This window comes from Nothobranchius furzeri, chromosome 16 (assembly GCF_043380555.1).
Source record: "Nothobranchius furzeri strain GRZ-AD chromosome 16, NfurGRZ-RIMD1, whole genome shotgun sequence".
Lineage (NCBI taxonomy): Eukaryota > Metazoa > Chordata > Actinopteri > Cyprinodontiformes > Nothobranchiidae > Nothobranchius > Nothobranchius furzeri.
The window spans coordinates 29,841,834-29,866,021 of record NC_091756.1 but is presented as its reverse complement, the minus strand read 5'-3'; the positions used below and the strand labels follow the sequence as shown (position 1 = coordinate 29,866,021).

The 24,188-nt window shown below is 41.6% G+C and overlaps 2 protein-coding genes across 2 annotated transcripts; one reads left to right on the top strand and one right to left on the bottom strand.

Moving 5' to 3' along the window:
• Positions 1-12,775: 12,775 nt before the first annotated feature.
• On the bottom strand, positions 12,776-19,742 carry LOC107388147 (glucose-induced degradation protein 4 homolog). The gene is made up of 6 exons (XM_015963548.3): positions 19,376-19,742; positions 19,020-19,079; positions 18,129-18,236; positions 17,944-18,045; positions 17,716-17,846; positions 12,776-13,067 (listed from the first exon to the last, which is right to left on the bottom strand). Exons 1-6 carry the CDS (start codon positions 19,565-19,567, stop codon positions 13,004-13,006), a joined length of 657 nt encoding a protein of 218 aa, XP_015819034.1. The 5' UTR covers positions 19,568-19,742; the 3' UTR covers positions 12,776-13,003.
• Positions 19,743-19,932: 190 nt separating this feature from the next.
• On the top strand, positions 19,933-23,911 carry atpaf2 (ATP synthase mitochondrial F1 complex assembly factor 2). Its single transcript, XM_015963547.3, has 8 exons — positions 19,933-20,263; positions 20,348-20,392; positions 20,478-20,626; positions 21,072-21,169; positions 22,420-22,500; positions 22,614-22,726; positions 22,826-22,941; positions 23,110-23,911. The coding sequence occupies exons 1-8, from the start codon at positions 20,146-20,148 to the stop codon at positions 23,245-23,247; spliced, it is 858 nt and encodes a 285-aa protein (XP_015819033.1). The 5' UTR covers positions 19,933-20,145; the 3' UTR covers positions 23,248-23,911.
• The last annotated feature ends 277 nt before the right edge of the window (positions 23,912-24,188 follow it).

Sequence of the window (24,188 nt, the reverse complement as noted above, 5' to 3'; positions counted from 1 at the left end):
CCTAACTATAACACAGGTGGCTGGATGGATGGAGCTCCTCCCCTACAGGCTGCATTTTTATTTACTAAAGACTTTGTCATTAACTGTTGGAGAAACCCCAAAACATCTCATGAACAACTGGGTGAATTTTAGTGAAACTCAAATGTACATGTATAGCTGATTAACCTTTGAGGGTCAACCAATTGAAGACGGCCATCTCAGCTTATCAATATTAGCAAATATACCGTATTTTCTGGACTATAAGCCGCTACTTTTTTCCCACGCTTTGAACCATGTGGCGTATAATGAGGTGCGGCTTTACTGAAGATTTTCCTTCACCTGCCGAAACAGTGCTGCCACACGTAAGCTTGGCATGAATGAATGCATGGGCCATACATGCGCTGTGCGCCGGAGCCCTGCATGTGGCTGCTGCGCCGCGGCTTGTATGAGTGCGGCGTGTGTGTGTAGAAAACCTTTTTTTTTTGGTGGTGCGGCTTATATTGAGGTGCACTCTATAGTCCGGAAATTACGGTAAATAGAAAACTCTTTCCGCCCCAATGCCTGAAACAATTCCAGTGTCATGTTATCAGTCTGTCTCGTGTTTTCCCGACATCGCTTGCATCTCCAACTGACAAAATTAAAATCTTTGCACGTGCAGTCACCTCGTGTTTGTCATCTAACTTCAATAAATTGCCAGAGGAACAAGAGCGGGGATCTGTTTGAGTGTGTGGTGAGACAGACTGGACACTTTAGGGGTGAGTATTCATGCTTGTTGTGTGGAGCAGGTGTTTCTTCAAAGTGAGGCTTGCATGAAAGAGCCAGAGTCATAGAAAATAGGGAGTCTCCCAACGACTTATCGTGTGTGTGTGTGTGTGTGCGTGTGTGTGTGTGTGTGTGTGTGTGTGTGGACTCCCTGGTGTGAAGTAATGCCAGAATTTTATCTCTCTCACACACCCACACAGCCCCAGAACTGAGAACACACAGCACGTGCTGCGGTGTAAAAGGTCGGGAATGACCCAGGAGGGTGTCAACACCTGAGTGTTACAATCCACCTGAGACGTCCAGAGAGAACCGTGACTCAGAAGTTTTGGACATCTGCTTGCTGCACATGTGAAGAGCAATACGCAAACAGAATTATTTGATTGTATTAAGTCTCTAGTGTTTTTCTCCCCAGAAGAAGCTACATGGTGGGGGCCATCGGCTTGAACACCGTTGCTAACCACTTAAACATTCTCCCTCTCCTGATAATAGCTTTTTACTTTCTTTGACATTGAATATGCTACTACTAGTTTACCCGTTTAATTATAGATTCACTAGGATAAATACAATAATGTTTATCTCTCACCAAATAGAATATTTACTAAGAAATCACAATGTAACCATAGAAACATTACTTGGTGTGTGTGTGTGTGTGTGTGTGTGTGTGTGTGTGTGTGTGTGTGTGTGTGTGTGTGTGTGTGTGTGTGTGTGCGCTCTGTCTTCTCGATCCCCAGTGAGTCGTGGAGGATGGCTGCTTATACTGAGCCAGGATCCTCTGGAGGTTTCTTCCTGTTAAAAGGGAGTTTTCCTCTCCACTGTCGCTAAATGCTTGCTTAGTATGAGGATTGCTGTATAGTCACTGACACTAGTCAGTGACTTGATGCAATTTGCTGGGTTCCTTATATAGGAAACATTTTGCTGATTGGCTTAATGAACTGACCTGAATTGGAATTTTTATTATGTGAAGTGCCTTGAGACGACTCTTTTCGTGATTTGGCGCTATATAAATAAACTTGAATTGAAAAAAATTAAACACCCACAGATTATCACATATAAACCAACACACATACACACACACACACACACACCTAAGGACAATTTAGACAGACCAATCAACCTAACAGTCATGCTTTTGGACTGTGGGAGGAAGCCGGAGTACCCGGAGAGAACCCACACATGCACAGGGAGAACATGCAAACTCCATGCAGAAAGATCCCAGGCTGGGAAGTGAACCCAGGACCTTCTTGCTGCAAGGCAACAGCTCTAACCACTGCACCAATTTTTATTTCCAATCAATTTTTTTAAAAAAGAAGTATATTCCAAAGGGTTAAACTGTTTCTCTAACAAATAATTTATTTATTATCATTATTTTGGGCTGTGCAGTGGTTAGAGCTGTTGCCTTGCAGCAAGAAGGTCCTGGATTCACTTCCCGGCATGGGATCTTTCCAATAATAAGTGTTTAAAAGCTTTTAATGTGTTTCTAGCTGTGAATTTCACGAGTAATTAAAAATAATGACAGAGTTATTTTAAAAGTGTTTGAGTCTACAACAATCTCCTCAGAATAAGTAACAATTACTTATTTAGTTGTGTTGAAATGTTTTTTCCTCTCAGCAAAGCATCATCAGCTCCTGCTGTGAATAATTTAAAAAATGCCCAGCAAGTTTTTCTTGCACATACGCCAACGACAAAAGAAAAAGAAAAAAAACCTAGGCCAGTTTTCCACATGGTGCCACCCAGCTTAGCACCAGCTGATCTGGACAGGCCTCACAATAACTCCTTTGTTTGAGTCATCATCAGAATGCTCCAGGAGGGGCTCAGAGTAGACCCGCTGCTCCTCCACATCAAAAGAAACCAGTTGAGGTGACTCGGGCATCTGATCAGGATGCCTCCTGGATGCCTCCCTGGTGAGGTTTTCCAGGCAAGTCCAACAAGGAGTAGACCTAAAGGAAGACCCAGGACACGCTGGAGGGACTATGGTCTCGGCTGGCCAGGAAACGCCTTAGGATTTCCCCGGAGGAGCTGGCCCAGGCAGCGGGAGGTCTGGAACTCCCTGCTTGAAGAGCAAGTCAACCCCTACCAGAGTCTAACTCCACTCCCACTTCATGTTTGAAAAATGCAACAAATGCTGTTGCCTGGCAGACCGAGAAGGCGGAGCTGCTAACAAATACACACACACACAGGCTCGCGACAGCATTGTGACATCACAATGTACCAGTTTACATCATAGCATACCTCTTAGCCAATAGCGGAGGCAGATTTAAATTAAAATACAGTGCAGAGTTTTTACCTGACAACGGCACAACACTGCCAGTTTTAGGCAGATTATTTAAATTTTAACTAAGATTAACTAAAGTGCCAAATTATTGACTGCACGTGTCTACAGAGCAATTAGACACTCATTTATAGAATTTATCAGCAAAAATAAGTTGATTTGAGGGTGACTTGCTCTTTAAGCTGCCGTCCCCACAACCTGACCCCAGGTAAGTGGAGGAAAATAAATGGATGGATGGATTTGTAAATGGGAGACTTAAAAGGCTCTCATACCTTTTCCTTAATGAGATTTGATTGATTTGTTGATACGTTTTCCAGTTTTGTTTGTTCCTAAAATTAATTAACCTTTAAAACTACAAGACAAAGGCTGTGGGTCTTCGTTTGTCCAACTTTTTAATAAAGGTCAGTGAGAATTCATGGCCCAACTTACTGTAGGTGTGTCCCGTGGACAAGCCTGATAAAAGCAAGCAGCACATTTATTATTCAAAGCTTCCAAAACAATAAGGGTATTGTCACGTTCTGGCATTTGCAGGAAGTGTTTATTTCTTAACATCTTTGATTTTAACCTGGAATTCACGGCAGAGGGTTGTTCAAAGGTTAAAGGTTGTGATTACTCACAGAGTAACAGCTTTAAATGACTCTCAACAGGGAAGTTCTCGGGGGGAATGAGTTCCCAGTACCAGGAAACCAGATGATTTGTACAAATGCACACAATTCACCTTATATTTATGTTTTGTGCCTGACGCTACGTCTGCAGAAAGTGACTCAGTCCAGATATTTCAGATGTGTTGCAACACGCACAATTAACTCAAGTTGTTCAGGAAGCTTCCTGTTGGGCATTTGGAGGACGTGACACTGAACACTCATCAAACCTCCACCCTCCTCTTAAAATAGTATGGTATCTTTGTTGTTCCACAGGAAAAAAATCGCTTCTTATTTCTGCAGCAGAAATAAATCCACATTTTAGATATTGAATCTGGTTTAGCAACTGCTTTTAAAGCAAGGTAAATGATGATCTCCACTAAAGAAAAATAAAAGGTAAATGTCTCTCTTCTACAAAAATACAGGTGTTAATATACAACCAGGAAGGTTCTAAATGAGTCACTGAGAAGCCGTGCAAACACATAAGGCCAAACGATTAAAGTACTTAAAAAACTGTGATTTTTCATCTTGGTTTTGAAGTTTTGGATTTACTCAAATGAAATTGTTCTTAGCAGGAATTTAAAACCGAAACACTATAGTTAGATTATTACTGGATTAAATGTGTAAAGACACACAATATTAATCAACGCTGTTGGGCAGATTGTAAATTAATACATAAAAAGCTTTCAAACTACATTTTGCTTTTAAGTAGAGTTAAAAAAAATAAATGAGTCAGATGTAAAAATCCAAAAAAACATCAAACTAGTCATAAGCACGGCGGAGGCTGCATCATGTGTGGCTTTGCTACTAAACACATCAGTTGATTTCTGAAACCAGAAGTCATTTAATGGAAATTTAGGGGAAAGTATTTTCACAATGTTATGAAATGTAGGTCAGCAGGATCTGTTTCAACAATACAAAGCTCCAAGGCCAGAAAAAAACAAATAAATGAACCCGTTGATGCTGTCGAGCTTCCTTTGAAAGTCTAAATGAAAATTTCAGATTGCAACACGAAATGCTGCAACCTTTAAGAAGCTTAAATACCCACGAGTAGGTATTAGAGATAACAATCAGACAAGCGTCAGAAACTTTCAGATTTCTGCACAAACGATGTGTTTCTTGTTTTTAAATACAACTTTATCAGAGAAATCTGCCAATTATATTATTCAGGGTTTTTGTTGAGCCTTCATTCCATAAAAATATTAATTTTATCTTGTTTTCTGACCTTGAATTTAGTTAAGTAACATAACCTGAAAAACAAAGATGTGTATTTTTTTATCTATGAGCCTCTTGCATAACATTAAAGTCATTTAATGAAGTTAATTGGCTCCATTGTATCAAGAGGACAGAGGACCTTTTATGGGACTCGACACAATGAGCAGCAACAAACAACTTCTGGGAAATTCCTCGGTAAAAGGAAACAATACCAGACAAGTTAAAGCTTTAGGACAACCCCACTCCTGCCAGGAAATGCACAGACAGGAATATTAGGACCCATCCATCTTTGACAAGCCGTTTGACCCTACTGGTGTCCGCTCTGCACCAGTTACACATTTGGTTGCACTAGTTTGGAACCTGGGTGCACAAGTTAAACGAACACTTAGCTGCATTAATGACACAATCAGTGGCACAACTAGATGGAGCAGAAGGTATTGGTGAGTAAGAGTGCCTCATTTTGGCCCAAAGGTCTTGACCAACCAGCACTAGGGAACTACTGGATCAACTGGTTAACTAGTCAGCCTCAAAAGCCCTAACTTGGTATTTAGTGAACACAAGTTCTGTTACTACAATTATTGACTGCCAACAGGTTCCTCTAGTTTCTACCAGCACCTGGTGCATGGTTTCCAGTACCTGCTTCGATGTAGCTCCAAGCATATATGCCAGCTGAAAACTCCAAATCTGAGACTATTGGTCACTGATTAGCAAGGGAGTGGAGTCACTGGTTGCAGTTGTTTCCAGGTCTCTTCTCTTTAGAGTCATGCCCACCATTGTGTTTTTGTGTCAGCCCTACTATGAAGAACCCACTCACTAGAGCCTTTCTTTGTCCTTTCGGGGGTCTCCACAGCAAATCATTTGTCTCCCTTTAGTCATATCTCCTGCATTCTCCACCCTCACACCGGCAAACTTCATGTCCTTTTTCACCACATCAATAAATCTCCTTGTTGGTCGTCCTCTCAGCCTCCAGCTGGGTGCCTCCAGCCTCAGCATCCTTCTGGCTATGTCTCTCCTCTGGACATGTCCAAACCATCTCAGTCGGTCCTCTCTGACTTCATCACTCATCATGATCACTCCCAAAGAGAACCTAACCTTATTGAGCTCTGCAACCTCCATTTCTGCCTCCTGTCTTTACCTCATGGACACTCTCTAGACCAGACAACATGGCTGCTCACAACTGTCTTCTGCACCTTTCCTTTTATTCACACTTGACACTTTTCTCCATTCATTCCAGCTTGCTTCGCATGCTTCTTCTCCTCTTTTCCACACTCTCTGTAGTGTTGGACTGTAAAGCCTGAGTACTTCAATTCAGGCATCATACTACACAGGAGCCTTGTAAAGGGGGTGGGTTTGGGTGTGCGTTAAAAAAAAGTCCAGGAACTCTGCGAGTTATATATAAATATATATAAATAGTGTAATTTATAATTGATTGTTTTTCAGGCTCCTCCTTGGCGTGTCTCCTGACCCCCGTATGACCCTCTGCTGGGTGTCAACATGTTCAGATTGTTTTGCATACATTGCACATCTCCCTGTGGCTTGGATGAAAGAGATGAAAGGACAGATTGACTAAAGCCGGGCGTACACTGTGCGACTTTTTCACTCGCAACGTTCAACTTGAGCTCAAACTGTACGACTTCCTCGCAGAGCAGATCTCACGAGTCATGCGCTCACACTGCACGACCCAGTTCTCGCATGCGACCTGACTGCTCACACTGTACGTCTGGTAGCAACACGTCGGCCCTAAAAATATGCTAAAAATAGCAGTTTTTACACAACACGTCAGACTTTTTTTCTTGTTTTGCCTGTTGTCCTTCGGGAGCGCTGCAGGAGGACACACAGGGAGTTACGGGGGTTGGATGAGGAAAACGAAATAAAGAAAGTAAATCTGTGTTTTGTGATCAGGTTAATTTGACATGAACACGACAGACACACTTTCTTGACAATCTTTGTGAGTAAAAAAATGTGTAGAAACAAAAATGAACAGCGTGTGTTATTAGGGAAATAGCGAGCGAGCGGTGTTGATGCAGGATTGCGCATGCGCCGTGAGCGGTTCTGATACATTTTGGGTCGCAGCTGCTCGCAGCGCCGCTTCAACAGTGCGATACCCTCATGAGGGACGAGCAAAATATCAAACACTCCAGAAGTCCGTGCGACCTCACGACTGCTGATCGGCAGCTGGTCACGTGGTGTTAATTGCCTCTCGTAACCCCCTGTACACTACACGACCGCTCGGCGCAAAACTCGCCCCGATGTCGTGGATTCTCACACGACTGGAAAATCGGCTCAAAAAAGTGAAAAAGTCTCACAGTGTACGCCCGGCTTAAGCGTCCTCCTCAGAAAAATGGGCCTCCATTTGCGTGGCCCGATGCTGTGCTTTAGCCTGAAGGAAAAAAATGGAGGTATAAATTAGTGAGCAATTAGTTAGTATGTTTGACTTGAACAAACCGAATAAACTACAGTATGTAAGCTACCATGCGGTAGCTACCCATGCGGCATTGTTTGAGGGCAGATATATGCTATTGCCTTTTGTAAACCAAAATTACAACTATAATAACAAGCACAGGATTTAAAACTTTCTTACCTGAAGCAAGCGAACTAAAGAGTGAGTGGTTGACAAATAAATCAGACGAAGTAGCCAAACAGCAAAAAGCAACTGGAAATGAATCTTGTGGGAAAAACACATGGGATAAAATAAGAACAAAAACAGAGGCAGATTAAGCTGATTGGAAGATGGTCGTGGAACACGTGATGACCATAACAAATCAGAGAACTGGCTGGAACATCAGTCAGAGTGGCTGATTTTCAGGGTTGTTACAACAAGCCATTCCATTGGAGGGCTGTGAGGGCAATAACATGTAAATTAGCTTACATTTCTTTGCTGGTGGATTTTAGAAAGTAAACATTTGTAAACAGCAAAAATGAGTTTTTCAGTAAACAAAGTTTAAAAAAATATCCAATTTTAGCCATGAAAGTGGAATAATGGTTAACTTAATTATTGTCAAAACTCCAAATACTAACAAAAACAAAACATTGGAGGGCTGTGAGGGCAGGATGTTATAGGGATTTAAGCCAGTGAAACCTAAACATTTAAAAAATATTCTCTACAAATAAAATATGCAGTTATAGAAGCCACCAGATATCAGTTTTTATTTTTTAAATTGTATTATTTGTAGTTTTATTTACACACTTTATAAACAACAACACACACACACACACACACCTTCATCATCATCAGTCCCCTCTTGCACAACATGTACCTTTCTTTGTTGGTGGTTTTCTGAAAGGTACTATAGGACAGTATACATGATTTAAATGCAATCCTCGTCTATACTGATGTCACACAATGTCCATCCTCATTCAAGAATCTGAGTAGCAGCTCCTCCTCAAACATTCCTGAATATCAGAACTTGTTTTTGCCAAATGCAAAAAGGATTTTTTTTCAGTAAACAAGTTAGAAAAGTCCAAGAATTTGTTATTTTTATTAGAAAAACACTTCTTTAGCTATAAATGTGATTCAAATACTGCAACTAAAAATTGTTTAATTGTCAAAACTCCAAATAGTAATTCAAAATAAGCTTCCAAAAATAAAATAAATGAGATGCAGTTGTAGAATACACCAGATGCAGATATCAGTTTTTACTTTTATTTGTAGTGGTGGAATTTTTCTATATGATCGATCTAGTTAAGAACACACTGTGTAGACAAATTTAAACACACACACACACACACACACACACACTAATCGTCAACATTCACCTCTTGCACAACATGTACCTTTGTTGGTGGGTTTTCAAAGGTAACAAATGGCAGTAGACAGGATATGATTTAAATGCAAATAATCCCCTTCGAGCTGACGCCCATTATGCATCCTCATTCAAGAATCTAGTAGCTCCTCCTTAAACATTTTGGTACATTCAGAACTTGTTTTTGCCAACTGCAAACACATTTTTTTTTCAGTAAACAAAGTTTAGAAAAGTTTTTTTCATAAAATAAAAAGTCCCATTTTTTATTAGAAAGACATTTTAGCTATAAACATGATGCAAGTACTGCAACTACTAATTGTTTATTTAATTATTGTCAAAACTCTAATAATAATAAAAAACAAAGCATTAAAAGACCAAATTAAATTATATCTTTGTGTGTTATTTTTCATGTGTGTTGAGGAAAACATTTTTTAATTTTAACAAAATCCAGATTAGAATCACAATATGGACAAGCTGAAAATCTAATTTGACGATAAAATCTCTCTTAAATTGTATTTATTCTGGAATTACAGTTATCACGTTGTAACAATGTAGCAGCAACGTTGTTATTCAACAGAGAGGACATTTAACAGAAGTTGTAAAGCGACTTTCGGAGGACGTTGTAGTGTGACGTTTCAGCAGTGTACCAACAACGCCCCCTGAACGATCATTTCAAAATCCTGGTTCTGGTCTATAGGGCCTTACATGGACAAGCACCATCTTACATTGGTGATCTTCTTAGTCCCTACACCCCCAGCAGGTCCCTGAGGTCCAGTGATCAAAGCCTACTGGTTGTGCAGCACCAGGTTAAAGACCAAAGGTGACAGATCATTTGCTGCTGTGGTCCCCAGACTCTGGACCTCTCTCCCCCTGAGCCTGAGATCAGTGGACTCAGTGGACTCCTTTAAAAAGCAGCTGAAGACTCACCTGTTCAGGCTGGCTTTTGTATGACCTTCTTCACCACTTTCTCTTTATTCTGCTCTCCCCACCTATTCCACCTTCCTCAGGATCCACTGATTTCCCTCTTTCCTATTCACTCTCTCTCTTTCTTAACATTTTTTCTTTTAAATCGCAATTGCTTATTCTTGCTCATTTTAAATATATTTAAACATTTTCGAAATGCTTTTTTATATTTTTACAATTTTTATATTTTTTGTTTTTGTGAAGCGCCTTGTGATTTTTATCTTGAGCGGCGCTATAGAAAGGATATTTTCTTCTTCTTCTTCTTCCCTGTGGAACATAGTAATCTAAACATAGCAGCTATGTAGTCACTACGTCACAAAGGAAACGTCGCAAAATTGTGGCGACTTTCTGTGTTAGTAGGGTTGTTAAACTAATTTAACAAGATGCCAAACCAGTGCGACCACCTGTGTGCGTGTAGTGCAGCATGACTGCAGGCTGGATGAAAAACGATCCCTGTTTTCAACTATGTTAAATATGTAAATGATTGCCATCATTGTCATTTCCAAGAACTCCACTCCCTCTGCATGTGAAAGATGGCAGGTAAATCTGTCGCTTTCATTGTAGTTCCAGCTCATAAAAAATTTCAACATTCCAGAAATTGCTTCCTTTGTGTTTTTCTTTAGTCTTCATTAGTTCCTAAAGAAAACACAGATTTATCTGTGCCAACTGTAACTCAACAGTGACGGCACCTTGTCTGGATCTGAAGCAAAAATGTTTCATAAACACACACAGGATTAGAATGTTGTGTGCATTAATGGGATCAATTATAATATGGTGCTAAAGAATCTGTTTGAATTGTGCACATTTAGCCCGTTTTTTTTTTAAATAAAAAAAGGATTTTAACTCTTTGATCAGGTTCTGCATCATGATGAAGAGGAGCAAGGCTGCTGGCTGGCCTGAGATCAGTTACCTCACTAGTTATGGAATATGTTAGGATGCTGTAACAGCAGCACTGAGACCAGCAGTTTTTGCCACCAACAACAGAACTGTTTTTTATTTATAAATTGCTTATATAGTAATTCAGCAAGCACACATAGATCAATTTGTGAGTTTGCATCTACTTGGGATGGGATTGAGGGTGAGAGGAGGGAGATACAAAGGGGATCTCATATGTGAATCTGTATGGGAGGGGTGGGAAACCAACTGTTGTCTAGTTGTTTTTAACATTGTAAAGCGCTTCATAAATAAATGTGATCGATTGATTGGCCCTGTATAGAATATACATGGGCAAGCCTTATGGGTCCCACCAGGGTTTGTCTGCAGTTTCCACGGTGCGTGGCCCCACTGGGGTTTGCCCAGAAAGATTTTTGCCCACATAGATTTTAACAGGCCCTACACAGGTTTTCAGAGGGTTTGACTCAAACACTGGCCCATTAAAATCTTTGTGGGCAAACCCCAGTGGGGCCAATGTGGAAACCATGGACAAACCCTGGTAGGACCCACGCGGCTTGCCCATGTTCCATATGGGGCCGACACTGTACCCATTTGTTGGCTGTAATGATGTGAACTCTCCATTTCAGTAATTTAGTTATGTTATTTTTAAATGAGGGTAGCAAAATGAAACGGTGCAGTGTACTAAACAAAATTCCCTAAATGTACAAAGTACTTTTACTTATTTACTGTATACATATTTTCTGTCTGGCTCATCGGTTTCCCGATAAGAATCGTCCCACACTGGTGAAGATTAGGCCCATTTAAGGAAGGACGACTTGAGTCATATGATTGCCACCTCCATCCTTCTGTTTGTTTTAAGACAATCAGCTATGGTCAATGGAGTTCAGTCCATTTGGACAATACTGACAATCAAAATTTGACTTGTCCAAATGGACAAGAACAACTCCAAACTGCAAAATTTCCCAGTAGTTCCTGAAAGTTATAAACCTCATGTTCCCGTAGTTTCAGGCTGCCTGACCCAACCACTACCCACTGGAAGTGCTCTATTCTGATGCTGCTGGTGAGATTTAAACACGTAAACAACCAGCCCGACCTGGAGGGAGTTCTTGTTAATAAATGACCATGTTTGTGGGCGATTGTGCAAGGCTGCACTGTGAAATCCAGGTCACCAGGTGGCAGTGCCGGATATCCTTCAGCCTACTCCGTGTTTGGTGGCTCATTTGTTTATTCCGGGTTCAAATGCAGTGTATCTGACTTTTTTAGTGTGTATTTAGACTCAGAAATAAGTTAAGTGAGTGAATGAAAACATGTAATGCAATCAACACGAGACAGTGATGGTTTGCTTTAGTTTTCTTTAGATCCACTCGTTACAGTCACACCATTGATCAAGTCCAGACGTATTCACAACTCTGGCAAGCTTCGAAAAAGATGGCACAGTCACGTGGAAGAGGGACATGATCTGGGAGGAGTGTGTCATCGTTTTAACAAAAATATTTTCTTTTCATGAAGAGAATACTTTTTAACATATATATTTATATATATTAGGATAGAATAAAATTTCACCTCTGAAGACGTAGGGTCTTGTGTTTGGAAATCTAAAGTGTTGCATAGTTGAGGGGAAACAAACGGAGGGATCTACTAAAAACAAAACGAGTCAAAGTTTTTATGTCAAAAGCAAGAAGAGGGTTTGACTCCTTTCATCTGACCATTTTTGGCTCTGAACTCTTCGAGGTAAAACTCCAACTTGACCGTTTGAGTATCGGGGTGTGTAGAAACATTAGTAACCTATAATCTGTGCAAAGAAGAAGAAAATCCACAGCAATCCTATGTGATCACCTCAAACGTGAGCTCAAGACCATGTGGAGCGGAGATAAAAGCTTCTTTCAGGAATCTCGCAGATTGTATCTTCTACAAAGTGCCCCTCATCTTTCACCATTAAGAGTAAAACCAGAAAATATACTCTTGGCTTAGCTCCGTTTAGCTTAAAATACTGTCTATCTAGCTTTTGACTCATCAAAGCTCCTGTCCTAAAACTCAACGAGCTCCAATAACAAACTTCTCTTCTGCTTCTCCTCCCCTCTGACTTGGCCGTTTTCTGTTGAGGTTTTAATCGGAGCAGACGGGTCCTTGTCCAGCAGAACGCGTGCATCACTCTTGTTGGATGAACAGGTTCCTACTTGCAAACAGAGATGAGGAAACCCCAACGAGGCTGATAAAATGTGTAGATGTACGACGCCAAGTGTTTTAAAACCAGACATTAAAACAAAGTAAAAGGAGATCACAGTCTCTGCTGCTGGTTCAGACTCCACACGCTCCATCCGGCAAGTGTTAAAAATGCACTTTCCTTCCTCCCATTTTCGTTTGGCCATACATTCACTAGTCCTGAATCCTGCATGCTCATCAGCAGCTTCAATAGAGAAAACACAACAGTCTGATGGTCTCAACTTCTCAACCCCAAGTTGGGAGTCCGTTTTCCTTCTCAGTAGCATCCGCAGATGTCTGCCTTCCCAGTACGAGACGCCTGACGCCCACGGCGGTCACCGGAACTCATAGATGGCTGCACTGTGCTCAGGAACATGGGTGAGGTTTAACGACTGGTACCTGCAGCAGCAACAGAACAGGAAAGGTCAGGTCAAGTCAGGGAGCCACGCGCAGAAAAGCAGCTGTGTTAGAGTAGATTGAGCAGGCGTGGGGAACCCTGGTCCTCGAGGGCCGGTATCCTGCACGTCTTTGCTCCAACAATTCTGGTTCAGTGGTTGATTCACCTGTTCTGCAGCTCATCAAGCTCTGCAGAAGCCTGTTAATCACCTGCTGATTGAAATCAGGTGTGTTGAAGCAGGATTGAAACTAAGGCCTAGTCCACACGTAGCCGGGGTTTTTTAAAAACGAATATCCGCCCCTCCAAAAACTTGCATCCACACCACCGCGTTTTAAAAACAAACTCTGTCCACACGTACCCGGATAAATACGTTGTTAAGGACATGCCAGACCTGTAGGCGGCAGTACTTCCCCCGTTCTTAACCTCGTCCTTCGTCTGTGGTCTTCCGCAAGGAGCAGTAATTCCGCTTGCAAAAACAAACGAGCAAAAAGCGCTTGGACAATTGATGGATCGGGTAGTGACAGAGCGCAGCTCTGAGGGCTTCCATGATGTCGGCTAATGTAAACACAGGTCGCACACGTGATGTCAGCATTTTTTGTCGCGGAAAGTGACGTTGCGGACCTTAAAACTCCGGTTTTGTCCGTCCACACGCAGACAAACCAAAACGGAGAAAACGCAGATCTTCACTTTGGCCGGAGTTTTTAAAAAGATCCGTTTTCGTGTGAAAAAACTCCGTTTTCGTGTGGATGACAGGCCAAAACGTAGAAAAATATCTATGTTTTGGCAGATCCCCGGCTACGTGTGGACAGGGCCTAAAATATGCTGGATAGCAACCCTTGATGGACCAGGGTTCCCCACACCTGGAGTAGGGCAACAAGCATAAAGGGCACACAGTATGCAGAAACCTACCTGATGCTGTCACTGCAGCCCTACGTAGCATGTTGGTTAGCATGCTTAAATGATGCTAGCAGGTCTGAATTAAGGTCGTTTCTATTTTTATGTGCATTCCGTGAACGGTCACCAACTTTATTTGAGCCATTAGACTTCTCCTCCACCACCGTCCCTCTCTGCTGCCAGACACCAAGCCTTCGTTCCTCCCCAGATAGGATTTTACTGGCAGCAGTTAAGGTTTGCAGTTAAAATGTATATCCGATAGTTATAATTAAGAATGTGAGGAAACATCGGTACACTAAAAGATCGCAAATTTTGTTAATGTGATACTGAATCTACTAGGGGTGCGCCAGTTCACAATGTAATTGATGCATTGCAACGTGACACGTGCCGACTCAAAATCGATTCGTAAATGTTCATAAACGATTACAAACAAATGCCTAAAAGCAGCCGTGAAGCGTTGTAGGTATATAAACGTTATGCATGCCGCCCGGACACTTTAGGAGACGGCCCAGCGGAAAAAACAAAACCGCAACGATAGAAGCTTCTTTTATTAGCTTCAGCCACTGACAGCTAATCCGAAGTGATGGAATGAGTAGAAAAGAAACTTTGCAACAGCTGTCTGTTTTCAACTTGTCTGCTTCGGACAGTGTTCCTCAACCAGTCCTGCATGTTGTCCATGTCTCTGCTACAGCACACCTGGTCCACATATTTGCATTGCCTCCTTAGGATGACATCAAGTGCTGCAGAAGCCTGTTAATCACTCATTCATTTAAGTCAGGTGTGTGGCAGCAGAGAAACAATGCTGTTGGAAATGGCAACAAAGAAAATATGCAGGACACGAGGGAGCTGAGGACCAGGGTTGAGAAACACCGGCTTAGGAGCTAAACTTAACTCCTACTGTTTTAACATCCAGGGTTTTAGCTTTCAGCCACACCACAGTCGTTTTCTCTTACTGTAATGTTCAATCTAGACAAGGCTCCACAACAAAATACTACTTTTCATGATAGGGTTATGATTAGCGCTAGGTTAGGCTCTGTCATCAGAAAAAACAAATCTAACAGAGTAAATGTGTGACCGGTGGGTGTGTCTGCAAATGCACCAAAGTGTATCATCCTAAAGAAACAACACCTCATCAGTGTCTCCTTAAATGTTAAATTAGTGCTATTGTATCTTTCTCAGTGGTCTAATGGTAGAGTCTCCACCCTGGGACTGGGAGATCTGGGTTCAAATCCAGTACCAAAGACTTTAAAAAAGGGACCCAATGCCTCCCCATTTAACTCATTAGAGAGGGGAGGTGGGGGGTACAAAACAACGCTGACACGAACAATGGGCCAACAACACATTAAGACGCAGACAGGGTTTTATACACAGGGGCAGGATGATTGGGGAATGAGCTGCAGGTGTGTGGGGAGAGAAACCTGGTGAAATCAATTAACCACTGGGGAGAGGAGACTAAGCTGAGACAGAGAACTAAGGCCTAGTCCACACGTAGCCGTTTTTTTTTTAAACGAATATCCGTCCCTCCAAAAACTTGCATCCACACCACCTCGTTTAAAAAAAAAAACTGTCCACACGTACCCGGATAAATACGTTGTTAAGGACATGCCAGACCTGTAGGCGGCAGTACTTCCCCGTTCTTAACCTCGTCCTTCGTCTGTGGTCTTCCGCAAGGAGCAGTAATTCCGCTTGCAAAAACAAACAAGCAGAAAGCGCGTGGACAACTGATAAAGCGAGCGCAGCTCTGAGGGCTTCCATGATGTCGGCTAGTATAAACACAGGTCGCACACGTGATGTCAGCATTTTTTTGTTGCGGAAAGTGACGTTGCGGACCTTAAAACTCCGGTTTTGTCTGTCCACACGCAGACACCCAAAACGGAGAAAACGCAGATCTTCACTTTGGCCGGAGTTTTTAAAAAGATACGTTTTCGTTTGAAAAAACTCCATTTTGGTGTGGATGACAGGCCAAAATGTAGAAAAATATCTACGTTTTGGCAGATCCCTGGCTACGTGTGGACAGGGCCTAAAACATGACCTAAGAATAATAACAATGCCTAAAGACTAAAAAAACAAATAGCTAAAGATCTAAGACTCATTTAGAGTTTCTTTTTTACATTAATGGTATATTTTTTTACAGTAAGATGCCCACATTTTTATTTGAGACTCGCCGAACGGCATTGAATTCACAGATAAAAAAGGTGTGGGTGCAACTTTCATTTTGGAACAATTTTTCAAGCAAGGGAAGGGAATGATCTGAGCATGCAGGAGGACTGACCCATCATAAATCTTTGGCTGTGCTGAAGAGAAAGGTACAGAACCAAATTATTTAATTAATTAGCTGCATGTTCTCCTGTCCTCTGTCCTCCGGGCCACACACACACACACGGGACTGTCTCAGCTGTTATTTTCGTTAAGGAGTGTGCACGTACAGCATGCGCGCCTCGTGCACGAGCCTACTATTGAAGCTGCCTTCACGCTTTTGGCCTGAGGGGGCAATCGCGAGCATAAAAATTCAAAAGTCCGTAAAGTGCCTTTAAGAATCAGATGCTTTTTGCCACATCAGGAACTCATAAAAACACGAGTTGTTTTTTGTTAGATGCATAAAACCTCATTTTAAAAAGGACAAAATGCAGCAGCATAGACCCTTTTACTACCTACGTCATCAAAAGTTGCGCGTGCAGCCTGGCAACGAGAGTGAAGGCTTCCTCATTCACACTCGATACTAAAACAGCGTTTTAAACCCTTTGTTTTGAAGTTCTGAGCACATAAAAATGTCGGGTTGTTGCGTGTATGGATGCCAGAATAGCTTCTCTTCAAGCAGTGGACTGAAACTTTACAGAATTCCGAAGTTCTACATTTTTCCTGCTCAGGTCTTTCCATGCACATGCCTGAGATGTAACTGCAGCCTTTTCTGTTTTCCCCATCCTAACACAGAGCTCAACTTTGAATAAAATTGTTGCTGCATGGCTGCAGCATGACCCAAGTCTGGAACATCAAAATGACAGAATTAAACAAATTTATATGCTTTATTTCATGCTTCAAATTAACATTTCATTCTAATTCATCTGTATTTTCCCACTTCATATTAGTATAAACTGTATTTCTCTAAAATTAACACGATTGTACTCTGAGCACGCTAAAAAAAGAAACCTATGCTATACTCACCCTGCCATGCAGGTACAGTTGGCTGTGAAGACGTAGATCTCTGGTTTGTTTACTATGACCCAAGCCTCGTACATAGCAGTCTTGTGTCCTTGTCTTTGGCTAGGAAGGACTTCTGCCTTCAAGACGCAAAACTCAGAGTCTATGTCGTGATATTTTACTTTCTGTACGTGGCCACAGACAACATAGTTGTATGCATCTAACCATTTGTATGCCCGTAGCGTCTCACGTGTGTACTTACTGGGCCTCTCCACTAAAAACGTATATATATCGGGCCACTGGATATCTGGCCACGCACCTACATCTTCCACCCATTCCGTAATGCCACAGGGATCCGGGAGTCTGTTGTCATTCGTTAAAGTGAGTTTAATAATATAACATTCAAGATTTGCCGGTGATAACTCCGCAGCGTAGCTTGATAAAGCCTGAAACAACGCCATTCTCTGTTGCCAAGCTGCGCGCGCATTCTCGCTGACGTCATATGGTTTACGAACAGTAAAAGGGTCTATTAGGCGATTGAAAGAGCAGAACGATGAAAGTGCAAGACCCTAAACCATTGTGTCAGAAGATTGAATCCCTTTTGTGTTGATGCGTTACCATTCAGAACTCCGGTGGTAGTAGTAACCCTCAATTGTTGCTGTGGATTTCTGGAAGCAGATGTAGTAGAAACCAGCAAAGGAAGCGCCACTGATGTCTTTGATGGTGTGGTCTGGAACCAGAAACTGCTCCTGAAGGAGGAGAAGGAGAGGAGGAACGCCAGCAGCAGATAAGAATAACTTATTTAGGCATGGAACTTGGTCTGGTGACATCCAGGTAGCGTCTTACCTTCCACCTCATGAAAATATAATCAGAGTTCTTCAGATCCTTGTAGTCAAACTCGTCCGAGTTAAATATCTTTGCATACTGGTAAAAAGCCTGAAACTTACCCTAAATATAAAAAGAGTCAACTTCGCCATGATACTGTTTAGTCATGATGACTTTTACAGATTGGGAATAAAGTTGGACCTTACCCAGTGTTTACGATCTACATCCTCATCTGCATCCCACTTCCGAGTGAGAAACGGCCGCTTCCTGCTGATGATTTCTCCAGCAAAGAACGTGGTTAGTGTTGGATATTCCTAGAAGAACGGGCGAGTTGATTTCTGTTTTAGTTTGGGAATGCCAGAACATCACAGCCAGTATCAGCAAATCTGCCAGGTTCAGTTTCAATAAGAAATAAACATTCTGTCAGGGTTACAGTTGATCACCAAAGAGTTCATATTTAATTAGTCACAAAGACAAAACAAGAGCAGTCTGACCATGAATCCAGATGGACACAACAAGAACGGATCTTAGGAAATTCCTTAATTATCTGATGCTGATGTTGCTTCCATTACCTAAATTAAAGCTACTGATCTAAAGAGATGATAATCTTAAGAAACAGAGATTTCTGCAGAGGTAAAGTGTTAAAAACTAATTTATTCCGCCAGGAAAATATCCTGACTCTTCCACTCTTCTACGTGTAACCTTTACACTTATAAAAATATAGTTTTCTGTTAACAATTAATCTAGACAAACCTGATGCAGAGGTAAGACTCAAGAGAACTACATACAGACTAGAAGTGTTATGGCAATGATTTGCTCCATCAGGAAGCAGCCATCTAGCACTTGTTTATTTATCTGTATATTCTGCATCTCACTGATCTTTGCCATTTAAAGGATGCGAAACTGAAATAATACAGTTTTAATAGGTGAAGTTCTTCAGTCTCATTTCAAATACATGCATGGGCTAGAATTAGAAAATTGTGGATTAAACCGATGTAGGCCTTTTGAGAAATCAGAAATACAGTTTTCTTTCTAAAGGCAAGAAAATTCAGTATGAATCAAATTTAAGCAACAAAACACTTCGTGTCCCTGCTCACCTCTGTCAGCCCTTTTATCTTCAGGTAGCCACACAAGTAGGAATCTTCCATTGTGACATGCTTTAAGAAGAAAAAAAAAGATTTTCATCATCCAAGTCAGCAATAAACGTGCTTTAATCTACATTCGTATGGATCCCATGATTATGTTTCATAAACATGCTAAAACAGCCTGTTGGTCTTTGAAAATCATATCAAAAAGTCCACCTTTTCAGCAGCATTTAGTGAAAATTGACTAGAGACCAAGTACAACACTGATGATGGTCTGATTCAGGTAGGACAGAGTGTTCAGCTGTCAATCATCACACGGTCGGTTTGACACATCACATTAATGACTGTATACACGCTTCAATTCCTACCTGCAGGACAACCTCCACATCGTAGGAGTTCCCTTTGCTTTTCTGGTGGCCCCGAAACTTAGAGCCGCTGTACAGCAGCGAAGTGACGACGCCGGGCTGCTGAGTGTTTATAGGGGGTGGCGGGATAAGTGAGGCCGAGGATGTGAAGGCCGCTGCGGGTGAGTCGCTGATGTATCCAGCAGGGACGGGCATGGCTCCCACTTCGCTGGCTGAGCACCAACCACGGTCAAAACACTGTGTTCGCCTCTTCGAACAGCTAAATGTTTACTGAATACGCTCACCGATATTCAAATTTCACTTAATTCCAATGTAGCACAGTTTACCAAGCTGCTCGAGAAGTAAGTGGACTTGCTGTGCTGTAGCCAGGAGCATTCACCTCTCTGATTGGTCGACTGAGTTCGCCGTACGAAGATTCTAAACGCTTATTGGCTGAACGTGCAGAAGGATTTACGTGACTATTTGGTTGTAGTTTTTCCCCCTTTTGTAATGCAGCGCAAAGGGACTAAGAGGCTCCTAAAAAAACTACATTTCCCACTAAAGTAAACAGTTTACGACACTGTCAACCAACTCGCAAAGAAGGTCAGCCAGCGTGCTTGAAACGCCGGAGCTTGAGACGAGAACAAATGCTAAAACTGCAAACAGTCTGTAAATGATAGATGTAAATGTCATTCCGTTTACGATGTTGCGCTATTTTAAGTGAGAAACGGTGGGAAAAAGCTTTGCGATTTGTTTCTGTTTTATTATTAGCCTTACGCCAAAGTCGCTGAGCCATGTTTAGAAGTCTTATTAGACTCAAGAGTCCATTTGGAAGTGTTATTTCTCTTTACAACGTGTGCCCGAGGCATCAACACTCCAGTTGTACGCGGAAGTATTCCACCGCCACATCAGGTTAGACGGAAAATATTAGTAAATCCGTTTAGCTGACGATTTCATTAACCCTGTTTTCTTTTGCGATGTTGTGCTGTGTACCAGAGAGGAAGAAGTTTTATCAAGATGTAAGCATCTCCCAAGGTGAAGGTAAGAGGAAATGTTCCATTCCTGTGTTTACATCATTCTGTCTTATGGTTGTGCTAAATATTAATAGCAATAATAATCTGTACAGGTGGTCTCTACGAGATAAACCTTGACAGAAGGAAACTGAAAACTCCAGGTGGGAACCTGTTCGTAGTGCCTAATGAGGCCCTGGCCGTCGCTGTGGCAACAGAGTGGGATGCTCAGAAGGATACGCTCAAGTTCTACACTATGCATCTGGTATTTGGCTATGCACACATAAAGCTGTCAGCCAGCTGCCCTTTCTCTATTACGTGTGTGCGTGTGTGTGCGGGAGTTTGCATCTGCTTGGGACGGGATTGAGGATGGGAGGACGGAGATACAAAGGGGATCTCTTATGTTAATCTGTGTGGGAGGGGTGGGAAACTGGCTGCTGGGTTGTTTTTAATATTGTAAAGTGCTTTGAGCAGCATTTGTATGGAAAGCGCTTCATAAATACATTTTGATTGATTGATTGATTGAGAAAATAAATTTTAAATACAACGAGTGACTTCACCTCTGTAATAAGGGTACATTCCAGGAAATGCGTTGTCCAGCTGAGTGTGAGGTGTCCATTTATGGATTATATACAGTATGCATGCTTATAGCTATGTCCTGTCAGTTACTGAATCATGGATCTGATGTTCTTGCTAAACACTTCTTGCAGACGACTCTGTGCAACACAGCTCTGGACAATCCAACTCAACGCAACAAGGACCAGATGATCACTGCTGCTCTGAAGTATTTGGAAACAGACACCGTTTGGTAAACTTGTTATTTTTATATCTATATCAGATAAAACATTTGTTTATATAACTGAAACAACGGCAGGGTTATACAGCCCAAAAATAAAATCTCTGATTTTATTTTTTAAATTTGATTTACGATTCTCTCTCCCCCTCAATTATTAAGAATAGCAATAAGTACAAATGGAAGGCAACTTAAAGCCAATTTTGTTTTGTATTTAATCACAAGCAAGAGAAATGTTACCCTTATTTCTGAGATGAATAATGAATAAATGATCACCCTCTTGGAATAAAAGTGCCAAGCTCCACATCCGTCGCAGCAAACCCAAACCAGTTCCATACAAGGGATGATTTAATTCCTCTCGTAGGAACAAACTTCCCACTCTCACCGGTGGCCATGGAGTCACTTGCTGTTGCACATCCGTGTACGTGCTGTGACGTTGTTGTCGCGGTTATGTGAAACTAATGCTACGGAAGCTCCGGGGGGCCAAAAAGGCGCTATTACATAAAAATTTGATTTGCTTTCTTTAATCGCCAGCAACAACAAATTCGGCCTGGGTGATGATTTGATTATCGCCCAGGCCTAACTGAAACTAAACCAGGAAAACTAAGCATCCAGTAAGGATCAAAGGTCATTATACCAATATTTATACATCACTGCTTTTAACACAAGACAGTTGAGCTCAGATGAATGGCAGAGTAGATTTTCATAATCCGTCAAAGGTGAATGCACACAGGCCAGTTGAGCAAGTGGACACCTGATTATTTCTATTGTAGTAAATGCAAAATGCATTTTTCAATTAGTGATTCCATTTATTAAAGAATTAAATCTTTCCAAACCAATTTGACCCTTGGAGCCAGCAGCTGTCATCAAGCACATGTGGCTTTCACATCTCTGTGAAAGATTTATGTCCCGCTGCTCGTTACAGAAACTGAAATCAGCCACATTGGAGGGTTTTCCAGCATGAATTACCTGTTTAAGGTCAAAGGTCAGACATTCTTCTTCAGGATGTTTTGCTAAGGAAGCAGCCTCAGACCATCACACTACCACCACCCTGTCTGACTGCAGGGACGATGTCTTTTTCCTGAAATGCTGTCAGTTTTACCCCAGGTGTTAAATAGCCTTCATAAAACCAGGTGCAAGAAAGTTCAGATCTAAATGAATTAGGAAAAGACACGTTGTCATTTAGATATTTTAGTAGTTGTCATTGATGGTGGCTGTTTGCAGATTAGTTTTAAGTTTCGTACTATTTGTTTTGTTTTGTGTAGTTACAGAGTCGATGAGCCTCCAGGTTTGGTCGAGCTCCAGAAGAATGAGTGGGACCCTGTGCTGCACTGGATTGAAAACAGGTGACAGACAGCATTTTGTTGTGATCAGAGCTGATCTGCTTGTGTTAAAGCCATCCAAACGCTCCCGGCCAAGATGCTGCACTAAATGGTTATCTTTCATGACCGCATGGCAGGTACGATGTCACTGTTGGATCCTCGTCCAGCATTTTGGGTCCTGAGATTCCAGAAGCAACCAAAGACACATTCAGGCAACACTTGAGCTCCTACAACCTCTGGTCCATGACAGGTACGAAGTCCAGATGTTTTTTTTTTTTAAAGGGATCGTGATTTATTTATTTTTGTGGTGACTTTGAGCTTCACTTTTTGTCTGGTTGCTTTCGAGCAGGACTGGAGTTTGTGATCACTCAGCTGAAATCTGTAATTCTGTCGCTGGGGATGATCGACAGACATCTGAGTGTGGAGGAAGCTGTGCTGCTTTCCAGACTGGAGGAGGAGTACCAGGTAGGAATTACCAAAAACATCAGCTTCTTCATTTTGCTGCGGGGTGGGGTGGGTTTTGGTCGTATGAACTTGAGTCTCATTAACTTAGTGCCCAAAGAACCGTTGAAGCAGGGTTCTTCTTGCTAAAACATTCAAGCTTTCTTTTTTCTCGTTTTGTGTCTTTGACAGATTCGGCGCTGGGGAAATGTGGAGTGGGCCCATGACTACGACATGTATGAGCTGAGGGCACGGACGGCCGCCGGAGCTCTTTTTGTTCAGCTCTCATCTGAGAGTTCAACCATCAAACACAAGCTCATGCAAGACTGATGACGATTCAGATTACCAGTTAGCTTAAAGCAACAATCATGTTCCACGACCTGCAGCAGATCTAACATGAAACCAACGTGATGTTGTAGAGGTCCCCCTTCCTCTGTTGCTGGATGGTGTTTGTATGTGGCAGCTGTGTCTCTAGTTGGTCATCAATCACTTGTGACATTTGCTGGACCCAAACACACATTTGAAGATGGTGCTTTTGTCTTCTTCATTATAAAAACAGTGCTTGTTCTTATAAAATCTGTGTGAGAAATGCTCTCTCAGATTAAAACAAACATTCTGGAGTAGGATTATACTTCTGTAAGAACACATTCAACATGTTTGTGTCTGTTCCTTCTGTTTTTGCTTTTTCCATTGTGATATAAAGCAACATTATGTGTGCCAATGATGGTTATTGTGAAAAAAACAGAAACAATGGTTGTCTTGCATTTCTGAATAATTTTCTACAATAAATGTAGACATCCCTGTTCAATTTAATTATGGATCAGATTTCAGGTTTTAGGTTTCATTTATGGCACTTATTGCTTTTAGTTTTTTGTAATTTAGTTTTTTTCCCCCTTGTGACTCATTTTAATGTATTTTGTGTGCAGCTCTTTGGGGCAATGGCTGTTGCCCTCTAAATGTGCTATAGTATCAATAAAATTTAACTTGACTTGGATCTGGATCCATTTTGTCTTCATTTACTACAAATATTCAGAATACATCAGCTTGACTTTTGAGTTGTAAGAAAAAATGTAAACGTGATTTTAGATCCAGCACCTTTGTAGTTTTGTGGGATTTTAAAAAAGTTTTAAGGTTTTACTAATTATTTTTAGGGTTAAACATGGTCTGACCATATCATCCAAGTGATCTCAGAATCTACTCAAGATTTTAGTTTCAGCCAGTTTCTCTTCAAAGGTCCAGCAAAGGCACAAATGTGTGGCCCGCACCACAAA